We start from the raw sequence: 14,621 nt of genomic DNA, 5'->3' as shown, positions 1-14,621 counted from the left end.
AAATTTAAATAAATTAAATAAACATTATTTAATAATAATTATTTAAGTATTGATTATAATAATAATTTATTAATAATAATACAGTGAGAGAATAATAATACCTGGTAATTCATTTTGATCTAAACTTTGATAATATATGTTAGAAGTTCTTAACCTTCGGATCTGCAGGCATTCAGATCCATATGAAATCTTTGGATACATTTTGTGAAGGACATTCTTTTGAACAGCCTGAAGTTATTTTACGAACAGTTGACATATTTTTTTCTGGGGAAAGTGTCACAAATTTTATCAAAAGAATGTTAGGAACCATTGAAGAACCATGTGAATGCCGTGAGGATGGGAATACTTTATGGACCAGTTATTATCTGTTAGCTAATATGAAAAGAATTCCTTTTTTTAAAGATTGTATCTTATTTTTTTTAAGTAATTTCTACACCCAACATGGGGCTCGAACTTACAACTGTGAGATCAAGAGTCACATGCTCCACTGACTGAGCCAGCCAGGCACTCTAAGAAAAGAATTCCTGATTATTACGTGGTATTTTCTGTTTCTTTCAAAATAACCATCATCATCATCATTACCTATTATAAAGGCAATGCCACATAAGTAATACATAAAATAACTCTATTTGTGTTTTTATTTAAGTGCATGGAAGGTGAACCCTTGCACTTTAGGTTTATTCTACAACAGATTTCTTCTGTATCATGATCATTTAAGATTTTTATTTTTTATAGCGTGAATAATTTACATAATAAATGTGTTTACAAAATATATTTACATAAAATGTACAATAAATGTATTAAAACAGGATCAACTATATTCTCACACTGAAGTTTGCTGAAGAGGTGCTAAAATTGTTTGTGCCTCCAGAAAGCCTTTTTGCTTCCTTTTCAGTGTCAGGTGTTGGCACTGGCATGGAAGAAAGTCCCTGTGGAGAAACTCTCCAATGACTGTTGTAGCTGAAGGTGAAAACGGATCCGTGGTGGCAGAAATAGAAGTAGTGAAAGACTTGAGTAGTTCTTTTGACAATAATGACTTTCACGTGGAATGAAAAAAGACAGTGCAGACATAAATTTTCAACCACAGTTTGAGCTGTCTAAATACATATTGTTGTAAAGGCAGAACACTATTACAGAAACAATGTGGGTAGAACTCCAAAGATCTCAGTTTTTCTAGTCTTGGTTCTTAATTTTTTTAAGTAAGTTTATTTTTGACAAAGAGAGAGAAAGAAAGAGAGAAAGAGAAAAAGCAAGCCAGGGAGGGTCAGAGAGAGAGAGAGAGAGAGAATCCCAAGCAGGCTCCACAATGTCAGGACAGAGCCTAATGCGGGGCTCAATCTCAATCTGAGATCGTGACCTGAGCAGAAACCGGGAATCAGATGTTTAACCGACTGAGCCACCCAGGCGCCCCTCTGGTCCTGGTTCTTTATGTAATTTGGGTATGACACTGGATATTTGGTTGCTCATTTATCCAATACGGGATAAGTCAAAAAATGGAGATGGAGTCCTTCAAACCTTTGTAATGGGTTCTTTGTGTGTGTGTGACAAATTTCTAAATTCCACAGATGAACAATTTGAAGTGTGGGATATACATGGAAAAATCTTGATTTTTCTGCTATCTCTCTATACCAATTGCATCTCAGAAGAAATGGAGCTAATGTGTTTGGCACACCAGCATTTCTTGATATGTGGGGCAGCTCCCACATGCTGATGTGTCAGTGTGATCAGTCTTAGGCACATTCATACCTGGATACAGTGCATGATTGCTCGAGTATGGATTGCCTCATGTCCTGGAACAAAGGCATGTTCTACTGCTCCTGGCCAGGGATATGAGCTTAGTTTACACTGGTCTCCATTATCATTGCTGATGTGTTGAGGAAGTGAATTTAATAAGCAGGGTAAACAGGTTTTGTTTCCAAATTCTGAGATAGGATGATTGTAAGATGGGTGCTTGGCTGAACCTTGTAGAGTCTCTTCAGTTTTCTGGCAAGAAATCTGAGGGCAAAGAGGGCTGTTTTAAATCAGGCAGAGACTTGCTGTGCAACCCATTTCAGCTGCATAATTCTTCACAATTCTTTTTGGAACAAAAGTCAGTCAAGATACTGATAACTATTGCTTTGTGTCGGCAGCGTTCTTTCCCTGCTCTTGCTAAAACATTGGGTTGCCTGTGCTTTGGGTAAAATTCTGGCTATTAATTTAAAGGTGTTTGTTGCAAGCCACCATCTGTGTTTAAGTGGTTTTAGGTACTGCGTTCTGTGCATTCTGTAGGGTCTACTGATACGTAGTTAATAGCTGGTGAATCCTCTCTTGGGGAAGATTAGAAGGAGGAAGAGGTGGCCGTCTGTGTCACCAAGTGGTAATAACAGTGATGATGACTAAAATAATAGTCATCATTTATTCATAATTATTGAATGTCAACTAGATACATGATAATAAATACATTATTTAACATATCAACTTTTTGGTAGTTCATAGGGTAATGTTATTGATTATTATCCTATTATTACAGGGTATTATTCCTTATGGGATAATAAACAAGTATCAACTTGTTTCTGAAATGACTAGACTATTACCCATTTTTGTAAAGTAGCACAGAGAGTAACCTCTCTGATTAGTAGATAACTTTCAGCCTTTAAATGAGATTTATCGGAGTGCCTGGCTGGCTCAGGTGATGGAGCATGTGGCTCTTGATCGTGGGGTTAAGTGCAAGCTCCATGTTGGATGTAGAGACTATGTAAAAATAAAATCTTTAGATAGATAGATAGATAGATGATAGATAGATAGATAGATAGATGATAGATAGATAGATAGATAGATAGATAAAGGTTTCCTGATAGAATGTACTTTGGTTTCTTCAGAAAGGTTTACATATAATTTCCATAAATTAACAATTTTTTAGCACATTCTACTGGAAACCCAGAGAGATGACAGGCCATATTTGTCACATACATCACTGTAACCCCCATTTGTAACATAGTGCCAGGCACATGGTGGACATTCAGTAATTATCTCAGAGCCAAGCTGATTTAATTTATCATTGAAATTTTATTACTACAAAATTGTACCAAAAGTTTCTCTTATAGCCATTTGTACATGTCCCTAAAATGAAATTCACAAAAGATTCTTTTTTTTTTTTTTAACGTTTATTTATTTTTGAGACAGAGAGAGACAGAGCATGAATGGGGGAGGGTCAGAGAGAGAGGGAGACACAGAATCTGAAACAGGCTCCAGGCTCTGAGCGGTCAGCACAGAGCCTGACACGGGGCTTGAACTCACAGACTGCAAGATCATGACCTGAGCTGAAGTCGGACGCTCAACCGACTGAGCCACCCAGGCACCCCAAAAGATTCTTGATATAATAGAATAAACACAGAAATTATTTAAAGAGTTAAAAAATATTTGAGGTATATCTGCACTAACAGCATGTATATTAAATTTCAGATTGATTTGATTTAAAATAGCTAAGATATAAACCATAAAAAATGTGAGTAAATACTCGGCCTATCAAAGCTCGTTACATAATTACATGGTTTCAGTACAGTTCTTATTCATAGAGCACTAATATAAAGGACCATTTCTGCACAAAGTCTTTCACCGATGGAGACTTTAATATCTTGGAGACAAATATGCATGTCTTTAAATATTAAGCCACTTGAATGAATAATTTAGTCAATTAATATTTCTTATTAATCAAATGAAATAAATTCTTTGTTAATGGAATTTGAAAACCTTAATGTTTGTTTTTGGCTGATTTTCAAATAATAATATGAACAATAAAAACAGCTAAACCAATTTAAACCTTTTCATTTTTTTCTTAAGTCACATCTGGGCTTAGTAACCAACACTTGTACCAAGTCTCAACCCACTGATATATAACTGACTAATGAATTAAGCCCCCCTAAAAGCAAAACTTGAATCAGAAGCTTTCAGAAAAATTTAATGACAGTGATACCACACAGTGGTTAGCTGTGAACCTATATTAAATTTTTTGTTCGTTTGTTTATTTGTTTGATTAGTTACTTTCTCCATTATACTTCTTGGTGCACTTCAAAGCAGGAAAAATAATTATGTTGGATTTAAACTGTACTTATATTAAAAGATGGGTGTGTCATTTTCTATTTCAAATCCTAACATGAATGGTTGTCCAAATTCATCATCTAAATTGCTGTTGTGAAAGTCAATATTGTGGTCATAATACATTGAAACAAGTGATCCCGAAGAATTCTCAGTAATTATCACTGAAAAGCATTTGCTAGGCCAGTCATTGGGCTAGCCTCAAAAGTCCTTGTAATTAACTGTTTCTGTCATCATCCTTCCTTTTTCACACAGGAAACTATCAGCCAACAGAAATTATATAAAGGCAACACAAATATGATTGAAAAGTTATAGGCAAACTATAAAACTTGAAGTTAAAAAAAAAAGTTCCTCAGATTGTTGATTCCAGAATTTTCTCTTCAGAAATTTTCAGTTGAGGTGACTTTCTTATTGATATGGGTTTGGGGCCCACCTTCCTTCACTCTTTACTTCAGTTAAGCCCACAAAGAAGTAGAAAAGGCACTTAGAGAAAGCCAAGGGCAGAGAATGTGTGGCTCCCGTGGCTTTAGGTATACAATAGTGCAGCTTCCCCTCGGCCTGAGAGGAGGGGAAGAATCTTGCTAAATACGTCCCTCAGGTACACCACTGGTGTCATCCCCTAGCTACGGATTCCTCTCATGTCTTCTCCACAAGTGACCTTATGGGACTTGATTCTCCTCTCTCCTGAATAATGTCATGGAGGTATAAGTTATTATTAATTCCTAAAAACAGCTTGTAGAAAAGGAGAAGTAATCTTATTATTTACACACACACATGCACATATAGAGCCACCAGCAACATATGACCATAGTGATTTATATAAAGGGGAGTTGGAGCCTTGTTCTACCTAATTTTGTATCCTCAGGACCTCGCAAGTACCTGGCTTAGACTGTTCCTCAAAAATAAGTGTGAAATGTAGGATTGGAAAATTAATTCTCTTGATTTTTCTTTTCTGCAACATCATTAGTCATCTCTGCCTAACTGGAGGTAAATTTGTCAATTCAAATGGGAGACATTTAAAAGAAATATTTTTTAAAAACATTTTTTTCAAAAATAGGAGTGACCAATAATGATAAAAAAATAATAGCAGGTAAGATTCATTTCTCTTCCTTTCTCTTCCTTTCTCTTCCTTCCCTTCCCTCCCCTCCCCTTCCCTTCCCTTCCCTTCCCTTCCCTTCCCTTCCCTTCCTTTCCCTCTCCTCTCTTCTCCTCTCCTCTCCTCTCCTCTCCTCTCCTCTCCTCTCCTCTCCTCTCCTCTCCTCCCCTCCCCTCCCCTCCCCTCCCCTCCCCTCCCCTCCCCTCTCCTCTCCTCACCTCTCCCCTCCTTATCTCTCCTCTCTCCTGTTCTTTTAATTCCAGTAGATTATTTTCAACTTATTAATGACAGAGCACTGTCCTAGGTGCTTATTACTTAGAATATTTGATGACTGTTAGGAGCCACGACTTCTGTCCTTAACAAACATAGTATAAAGGAGAATGGCAAAATATTTTAAAACTCTGTCATGCATGATATACTATGAATGAAATAAAGTCTTCAGTGCCTTTCTTTCCCTTTAACAAGGCCAAGCTTGTTCCTAAAAAGTGGGGCAAGAGATTTCTATTCTGCCTTCCTTTGGCAACAGACTGCTTCTCTACATTTGGTTGGGCTAAGGATGTTGATAACTTCAAAAAGATGCTTTTTTGTGTCCACCCAGGTTACATTACATGCAGAGGGACCATGTCAGGGCTCTCATCAATGCTATGGTTCAGAGAGGTGTGGAACAGAGATAGCTGTGATCACACAGCTAAGGATACTGTCCACTTATCCCACATTCTCTGCTGCCTCCAGAAATTCCAAGTGCACCAAAAATAAGGTTGTATAGTGCTTACCAAAGGGATAAATTTGTGTAGATGGGAGATAATATGTGAAGTATTTCTCACCTCCCTCCTACTTTCCACCCCCACACAAGTATGCTCCTATTGAATTCTAGGTGTGAACACCTAGATATTTCACTCTGACTCAACTTTCCATTCTCATATATGATAAGATTGACACAAATGAAATGCATTTGATAATATCCAACTATAGATCTTAAGCATCTCTAAAATGGTCAATAAGTAGATTAAGGAGATGAAAACAAAACTAAAAAAGTATTTTTCTCTTACAAAAATATAATTGAATCCCTTTGACAAAGAGCTACCTTACTGGGTATTTGCTGTGTCCCTGGCACTGTTTTAATTGCATCCATTTGCCCACATCCTATAGAGGCTCACACTTTAAAGATGGGGAAATTGAAGCTTTGCGAGGTTAAGTGACTTGACTAAAGTTGCACCTGGAAAAAGGCAGAAACATGTTTTGAATGCAAGTAGTCTGACTCCTAAATCTGATTTTTAACCTCCATGCTATATTGACTCTGGGTCAGTTTAGCATTTAAAGACTCTGGGTCTTTAAAATAAGGTATAGTTTTCCTAAAATATACCTCTTTAGTTGAGCATAAGTGCTCCTTAAAGCAGGATATGCCCATGGAAACCAGTGCTATAATTTTAGGACTTTCCCTCTAACTAATGAAGGGCATTTTCTTTGCAAGAGAATTAAGCACAAAATTGTGCAAGGATTGAAACGCGCTCTGAAACCAGGATTACACCCACTTTGGCATGCTGTGTCAAGCACCCAGGGCATAAGGAAAGAAAAGCAGGCTGGAGTGAATGCTTACACATTCAAATTTGAGCCTCAGCCATATATGTGGGTTAGTTTCCAAATGGACATTTACATTGCCTTTATGTGGATCAAGTTGGTGTTTATTTGCCAAACGTGTTATTTAGATCTAGGAAAAAGATGGCATGGCCCCAGGGGAAGTTTCACAATTATACCCTAACTAGGCTCCCTAACCTACTTCAGATAAAAGGGGCCCCAGAATGTTTGATAAACATAGCATCTAATAGTTCATTCATTTTCAGGAGGGAGCAGTCTCTACTTTTGCAGTAGGTCCCATCAGGGACTTGCGGACTGACACCCAACATTTGTCGTCTCTCTAACCGTGATGCGTTCCTGGTCCTGACTTGGGCGGAGAGGGAGGAAAAGGGGAGCAAGCGATTATCTTTGTGAAAAATCTAGCTTTTATTACATCACCTAAAGTAGCACAACCTGCTACACTAATGAAATCGTGTTCTTGGTTGAAAAGGGCAATTGTTAGCCTGACTTTGTGCACACTAAAAACATTCCCCCAATCTTGTTAAATTATTGCTCTCATTTCAGATTTTTATAGCTGTGCAGCTTACCAGCCCTCATTTCTTTACGTTTCATTCATTTTCCTTGTATTGATGATTAATGGAGGATGTCGAATGTTAGAGTGAGCAGGCATCAGCAATTGCAAGATCATAATTAGTTTAGCTGACGAGGGCCTCTGATAGCACTTGCATCTGGATGGAAAAATTACCCTATAGGGAACTGGCTGCTCACCAGGTCTTTTTAGTGATACATTGTGAAACACCCGATGAATCAAATGCCCTTTCAATGCCAAGAAAGTGTTCCAGTCTTGAAGCCAAAATTATGTCTGCAGAAAGCTTTCCATTTGAAATGTATCAGAGTACAATTATAACCATTGTATTTTCTTGGCAAGAATACCACTCGTCTACAGTATGGACTCAAGTTAAATAAATTGCCTAAATTTTATGAATCCCTGAAATTTTGACTTATGGTATTTGTAATTCTAAATTTATAACAAAATAGGGTTCCAGCAAGACTTTTTCCACTCCTTATCTAACGTGAATATTTTATCATTAAAGGCTTCACTTCCTAGAGAAAGGAGAGCGAAGTTGCAATTCAGGCTGTCTTTTTTCGTAGCAAGAGCATTTCATTTCCTGCCTGTTCGCGTTTGCGCCTACAAACACAGCCTGACTTTTGTTTCAATGAGTTTAATGGAATCATTACTTGATAGCAAGAATGGAACAAGCAATGCTAATTATCTACGTTTAAATATTCCTAGATTATTTTTGAATCTGGTGATTACGGAATTCAGCCCACTAAAATCAATTTGTATTCGGAAACGCTTGTGATTTCCAAGTCTGAGGCAAATGAAATAAACAGCCATTGATGGGACTATGTTGTCTGGCTTAAGCAGGCACCTCATAAGGGTTCTCAGTAACACTGTACCTCTAGTTGGCACAAGTTTATACTGGTCCCCTCAGCTTTGGGAAGTCGAGGGTGTTCTCTTTCAAAGTTTACAATTGCACACCAAAAACTAGAACTGAGTGTGCTATACTCTCTTCATACTTGCGTTGCATGAATGACATACAAAAAGACACAAATCAGGTTTAATTTTAAACGGTTCACATGCCACATTTATTATAAGCTGGACTATATGTTAAAGCTCAGGTAGCATGCGGTCCCCCCTTTCTAAAGTGTATTGAACATATTGCCAGGTTCTGTCTTTTGACTTTTGTTTTGACACTTTTAAAAGGTATATTTTAGGGTTCAGCATTTAGGAGCCGTCATTAAAGGCACAAAACCCAAAGTTCAAAAAGTTAAGGCTGTTTCTGTGAAAAGCCTTTGGTGTTGCACACACCTCATCCATCACTGTAGGGTTAATTATAATGAAAATCAGTGGTGCCTATTAAACACAATTGAACCTGACCTCATTATGGGCAGTGTGGTTTTATACTGTCATTGTTGCTAGTCTAAAGACAAAACTCCTGGGTTGATTTGGTCTAACTCCACTGATCATGTGACTCACCTCTGACCTTGTGTTTTTTTCCCTGTTTCAGAGGCGTAGAGGCTCGGGTGTTTTTTGTGCCAATTGCTTGACCACAAAGACCTCTCTCTGGCGAAAGAATGCAAATGGCGGATATGTATGCAACGCGTGTGGCCTCTACCAGAAGCTTCACTCGGTAAGAACTTGTTAGACTGTTTGAGGAAAAGCTTTTTAAAGCAGCCTGGTCTGTGGTGTGATGTGTACCATTCCCTGGCTTGCAATGCCTGCTCCCGCAGAGTTTAATACAGTCACTTTGAGAACACATGTGATTTATGGTGAAATGGCCTTCAGTGTTATGGGGAGATACATTTGAGATCATTAGCAATGCATTATGCTTCTTTTGATATAAAAGAGGAAAATGATTGATTTCTGGGAACTTTTTGTAACAGGTAGTCAAACTGGTGGTTATCAGACTTTGGTGAAATTTGTTTAGGCAGAAAGGAGAAACCTTAAAAGTTCAAAACTACGTAAAAAATGTATACTCGTATAAAATATAGGGCAGGGGAAGGGTGCTTATATTCAGCTTAACTTTAGAATTTGCAGTTGTCATCTTGGCTGCTTTGGGGGCTGGAAGTCAGACGCGTTCAGAAGAGTGGTTCTGAACTAGGAGCCACCAACACCAGACAAACCTCTTAGGTTCTTCCGATAGACTTATTCCAGTGAGGTGTCTGAGGGCTTGAACAGCACACATCCCAGCTAGAGTAAGGTGCGAAGATGCTTTGTGTTTTCAGATCTCTGGCTGACTTCTTTCTGTGCCTCACCGAGGTCCTTCCGGTCCTTTCTTGTCAGATTTTAGTTAGAATCCTATAATAAAGTTTAAACTCACAAATTCCCCCCTCTATCTGTGTGTGTGACTTCCCGAAGGATTTTTTTTTTAGTTTAGAAAGTTTATCTGCTGACAAGAACTGCCTTTAAAAATAGGAATACCCCACTTAGTAAACAGAAATCTATTTCCCTCTGCCTTTTTCATTTTGTTTGGCATTTTACCATAGCTCGTAGCACAGCCAATGAATAAATTACAGCTACAGGGAATACGGTTTTAGACAAAACGTCCTCATAAATGAACCATTGGAAGCACTCTTTAAAAAATGCATGCTGCCAACAATACTAATTGGTGGTAAACTGTAAAACCTTAGTTATTACATATAGCCAGCAGAAAGATTCTCCCCACCACCACCCCATCAACTTACTTTTTCTACACCTTCACCATTTAAACACAGCAATAAGCTTTCATTTAATGAGTACTGACATTAATGATTTTAATTGAACTCTGGCCAATCATAGGCCAAGAATTAATTAAACCACTGCTCTTCCAGGTTATGATAATTTAACAACTATGATATAAAGTAAACTCTTTTTTATAACTATTTTAATATTCATCTCTCCAGAGACAAGATGTGTTCAGTTTTGAGGGTTTTTTTAAATCATAAATTTAAGTACATAAAGGTTATGCTCACATCCCATGTCAAAGACTGTTACAGAAGTTACAAAGATTTTAAAAGGGTATAAATGCAAATTTCCGGTTTCCTTACAAGATATAGATTAAATACTGCATATTTTTGTAATGCAAATATGAGCTCTTTAGAAACCTGAACATTCTCAACAAATGAATGTGGTATATCCAAGGGATGTGGAATTTTCATCCTGAAACCAGTAATTGAATTGTCAGCAACAAGTGTGTTATCTTTCTTGCCTTCAAAATGCCTCTGTGACAATAGAAACATTCCAAAAAGGATTTAGACCCAGATCTTGTTTAACATGTAAAAGATACTCTCTTGCATTCAAGTGCATTCTTTCTAGGCATTATTCACAAATTACTATATATATATATGTATATACACACACACACATATATATATATTCATATTCATATTCTATGTAGAAATGATTTGCTGATTTAAGTAATCTTTTAGAAAAATCAGGTTTTAGCCACTTAAAGGTTTCCCTAGGGGCGCCTGGGTGGCTCAGTCAGTTTAGCGTCCGACTCTGGCTCAGGTCATGATCTTTCAGTTTGTTGAGTTCGAGCCCCATATTGGGCTCTGTGCTGACAGCTCAGAGCCTACAGCCTGTTTCAAATTCTGTGTCTCCTTTTCTATCTGCCCCTCCCCTGCTCATACTCTCTCTCTCTCTGTCTCTCAAAAATAAATAAATGTTTTATAAAATTAAAAAAAAATTCCCTAAATTTTCATCTATAAATATGCATTAATTTATTAAACTTATTCTTTTGATTTTATAAATCAAAGAGCTCTTTACTACAAGTAAAGTTTTTAGTATAGTCTTGTCTATAGAGTTTAGTCCTATAATCTAAATACCAATCATAAAGTACTTAACCTGAATAAAAACCAACCTGAGTGAAAGCATTCCATCTGAGCACAGAGTAGAATGACGTATCAGGTATTTGAACCAAAGCTACAAAGGAATTTGTATTTTCACCAGAAAACAAATGCTTCACCTGTTAACAAGTAATATCTTCTGTAGTGATTATGCATGTAAAATACTATTAAACAAGGAGAAATAAAGTGAGAGGTTAAAAAAAAGTCTCCCACTGATATGGCTTTGATTACCTGATGTCTTTCTTCATGATTCTGTTCATTTGTCTTTGATTATTTATGCTGTGATATTTAATAGCTTTATATCCACATTCACAGTTATTTAGAAGAATGTATGTATTGGTCAGCTCAGGCTACCATGACAAGATACCATAGATTGAGTGGCTTAGACAACAGAATGTATTTTTACACAGTTCTGGAGGCTAGAGGTCTGAGTTCAGAGGATCAGTGTGGTTGGGTCCTGTTTGGAGCACTCTCTTCCTGGCTTATAGAAAGCCACCTTCTATGTCCTCATCTATCCTTATTTGCCTCCTAAAGACCATGTCTCCAGCTACAGGCACATGGCCGGGTAGAGCTTTAACATACGAATGAGGGGACCCAGTTCAGCCTGTAGCAATGTATAATTTTTCCACAGTTGTCAATAAAGGCTATCGCCCATGTTCCTCTATTGACATCTTAGTGCATGACTCAGAAGTTGAGAAATATTTCAGAAAAATCACGTTTCTTCAAGTAACTTTCTACACAGTTTTATCACTCAGTGCTGCAATTCCAAAATCTATTGAGTTTGGAAAAGCTGTTTTTAAGTAGATTAAAGTTTTCAGTCCTCCCTGCGAAGTTGGACATGATTTAATTAGGCTAAAATAGTGTGCTTTGGTTACTCCCTCTGATCCCGCTTAGGGCAAAAGGAGGAGATTTAGTAAATCTATAACATGAAGTCTACCCTTGCTTTGAACTTAAGCGTGGTTCATATTTGTGAGGAATTGTTAATGCATTTTAATGCATTTTTTTAATGTTTTCCTTTTATGTGTTGTGTGTGTGTGTGTGTGTGTTTTCTCTGCAGACTCCCAGGCCTTTAAACATCATTAAACAAAACAACGGTGAGCAGATTATTAGGAGAAGGACAAGAAAGCGCCTTAACCCAGAGGCACTTCAGGCTGAGCAGCTCAACAAACACCAGAGGGGTGGCAGTGAGGAGCAGGTCAACGGAAGCCCCTTAGAGAGGAGGTCAGAAGATCATTTAACTGAAGGTCACCAGAGAGAAATTCAGCTCCCTAGCCTGAGTAAATACGAAGCCCAGGGTTCATTGACTAAAAGCCATTCTGCTCAGCAGCCAGTCCTGGTCAGCCAAACTCTGGATATTCACAAAAGGATGCAACCTTTGCACATTCAGATAAAAAGTCCTCAGGAAAGTACTGGAGACCCAGGAAATAGTTCATCCGTATCAGAAGGGAAAGGAAGTTCTGAGAGAGGCAGTCCCATAGAAAAGTACATGAGACCTGCGAAACACCCGAATTATTCACCACCAGGCAGCCCTATTGAAAAGTACCAGTACCCCCTTTTCGGACTTCCCTTTGTACATAATGACTTCCAGAGTGAAGCTGACTGGCTGCGGTTCTGGAGTAAATATAAGCTCTCCGTTCCTGGGAATCCGCACTACTTGAGTCATGTGCCTGGCCTACCAAATCCTTGCCAAAACTATGTGCCTTATCCCACCTTCAATCTGCCTCCTCATTTTTCAGCTGTTGGATCAGACAATGACATTCCTCTCGATTTGGCGATCAAGCATTCCAGACCTGGGCCAACTGCAAACGGTGCCTCCAAGGAGAAAACGAAGGCACCGTCAAGTGTAAAAAGTGAAGGTCCCTTGAATGTAGTAAAAACAGAGAAAGTTGATAGAAGTACTCAAGATGAACTTTCCACAAAATGTGTGCACTGTGGCATTGTCTTTCTGGATGAAGTGATGTATGCTTTGCATATGAGTTGCCATGGTGACAGTGGACCTTTCCAGTGCAGCATATGCCAGCATCTTTGCACGGACAAATATGACTTCACAACTCATATCCAGAGGGGCCTGCATAGGAACAATGCACAAGTGGAAAAAAATGGAAAACCTAAAGAGTAAAACCTTAGCACTTAGCACAATTAAATAGAAATAGGTTTTCTTGATGGGAATTCAATAGCTTGTAATGTCTTATGAAGACCTATTAAAAAATACTTCATAGAGCCTGCCTTATCCAACATGAAATTCCCTTCTTTTATTCTTTCTTTTGATGAGTAGGTTACCAAGATTAAAAAGTGAGACAAATGGTCAGTGAGAAACAAACAAAAAAAAAAAAAATGGAAGATGGTAAATAGTCGTGTTTTAGAACCTAGCAAGTCAGAACCATCTTGGCGAATGTGTACTGTGGAAATGGTCCATAAGAAGTATCTCCAGACTCTATTTTATGTTTGTAAAGAAAGAGATCAAAGCTATCTCGAATTTGAAAGGGTTTACAGATTATGATACTAATGCAGTATTGGGCTGGCCATTGGTCCATTTGTTCATCAACCCATAAATTGTTGCCTAAATTTAGAAGTATCATGAAATCCTAGGCAGATGAGGAGAAATCTAATCTCCAGGGCAGTGAAAGGAAAATGGCGCCTCTTACATCAGTCTCCTCTCATTGACGGTGTTTCGGATTTAGACCTAGAAATGTGAGCTGTGGTTAGGCTTGGTGAGAGAGCAGCGAGGAAAGTGACAGACGGTGGCACAGTGATTTGGGCCAGCCCTGCCTGTACATACACATGCACACCCTCTCTGATATTTTTGTCCTTTAGATGTTCAGATACTCCTTTCAAAAACAGTCCTTTCATTTGCAGTTTAGGTTCATTTTGTCCCAATATATATGCCTTTTTAAAAACAGTGCCCTCAGTGCTTACGTAGTAATTCTTTTCTTTAGCCAGATATTCCTATCTTGTATGTGATGAAGCAGTTTGGATTTGTTTTTTTAAGCCTCCTCTTGGTCACCGATCTCACTTGGCACATTGTAACTAAAGGGATCCCCGTCAGTTCAAAAGATTCGATCGATATAAAAGTTCAGACCATGGGCTTAACTTGTTCAGAATACATGGTATTTCTCCATAAGGTAACCTGCTGTATTTTATTTATTTCCTTTTGGTTAAATATAATTTCCAAACTTTGTGGCCAGGCAGCATCTAAGGTTACGTTACCACAGACTGATAGTTGGTATATGTACCAGTCACTCCCTTCATTAGATTTATACAGGTTTAGTTAAGTAGCATTAAATAGGATTCTTAGAAGTATATCTTCATAGTACTTTTAATACTTCAGGCTTTGTAAAACTATCCATGAAGGGAAAACTCCTCAGCATAACTGCTCAGGGAAATAGGGCTAAATAACTAAACATTAAATAATTGGTTAAAGGTGCTGTTAGTCGAGCCTCAATGCTTGCTACAAGGATGTATGTACAAGGACTGACTTTAATAA

General features: G+C 37.9%; 1 protein-coding gene across 4 annotated transcripts in view; it reads left to right on the top strand.

The window, feature by feature from the left end:
* TRPS1 (transcriptional repressor GATA binding 1) overlaps positions 1-14,258 on the top strand; it is a 373,555-nt gene extending 359,297 nt beyond the window's left edge. For all 4 annotated transcript variants that reach the window (XM_042972939.1, XM_042972941.1, XM_042972940.1 and 1 more), the window contains 2 exons: positions 8,818-8,940; positions 12,195-14,258. In XM_042972939.1, the coding sequence (XP_042828873.1) occupies positions 8,818-8,940; positions 12,195-13,256 (1,185 nt within the window). In that variant the 3' untranslated portion in view covers positions 13,257-14,258. The remainder of the gene's footprint in view (positions 1-8,817; positions 8,941-12,194) is intronic.
* The last annotated feature ends 363 nt before the right edge of the window (positions 14,259-14,621 follow it).

Source organism: Panthera tigris, chromosome F2 (genome assembly GCF_018350195.1).
Source record: "Panthera tigris isolate Pti1 chromosome F2, P.tigris_Pti1_mat1.1, whole genome shotgun sequence".
Lineage (NCBI taxonomy): Eukaryota > Metazoa > Chordata > Mammalia > Carnivora > Felidae > Panthera > Panthera tigris.
This window is presented reverse-complemented; position numbering and strand designations above follow the sequence as displayed.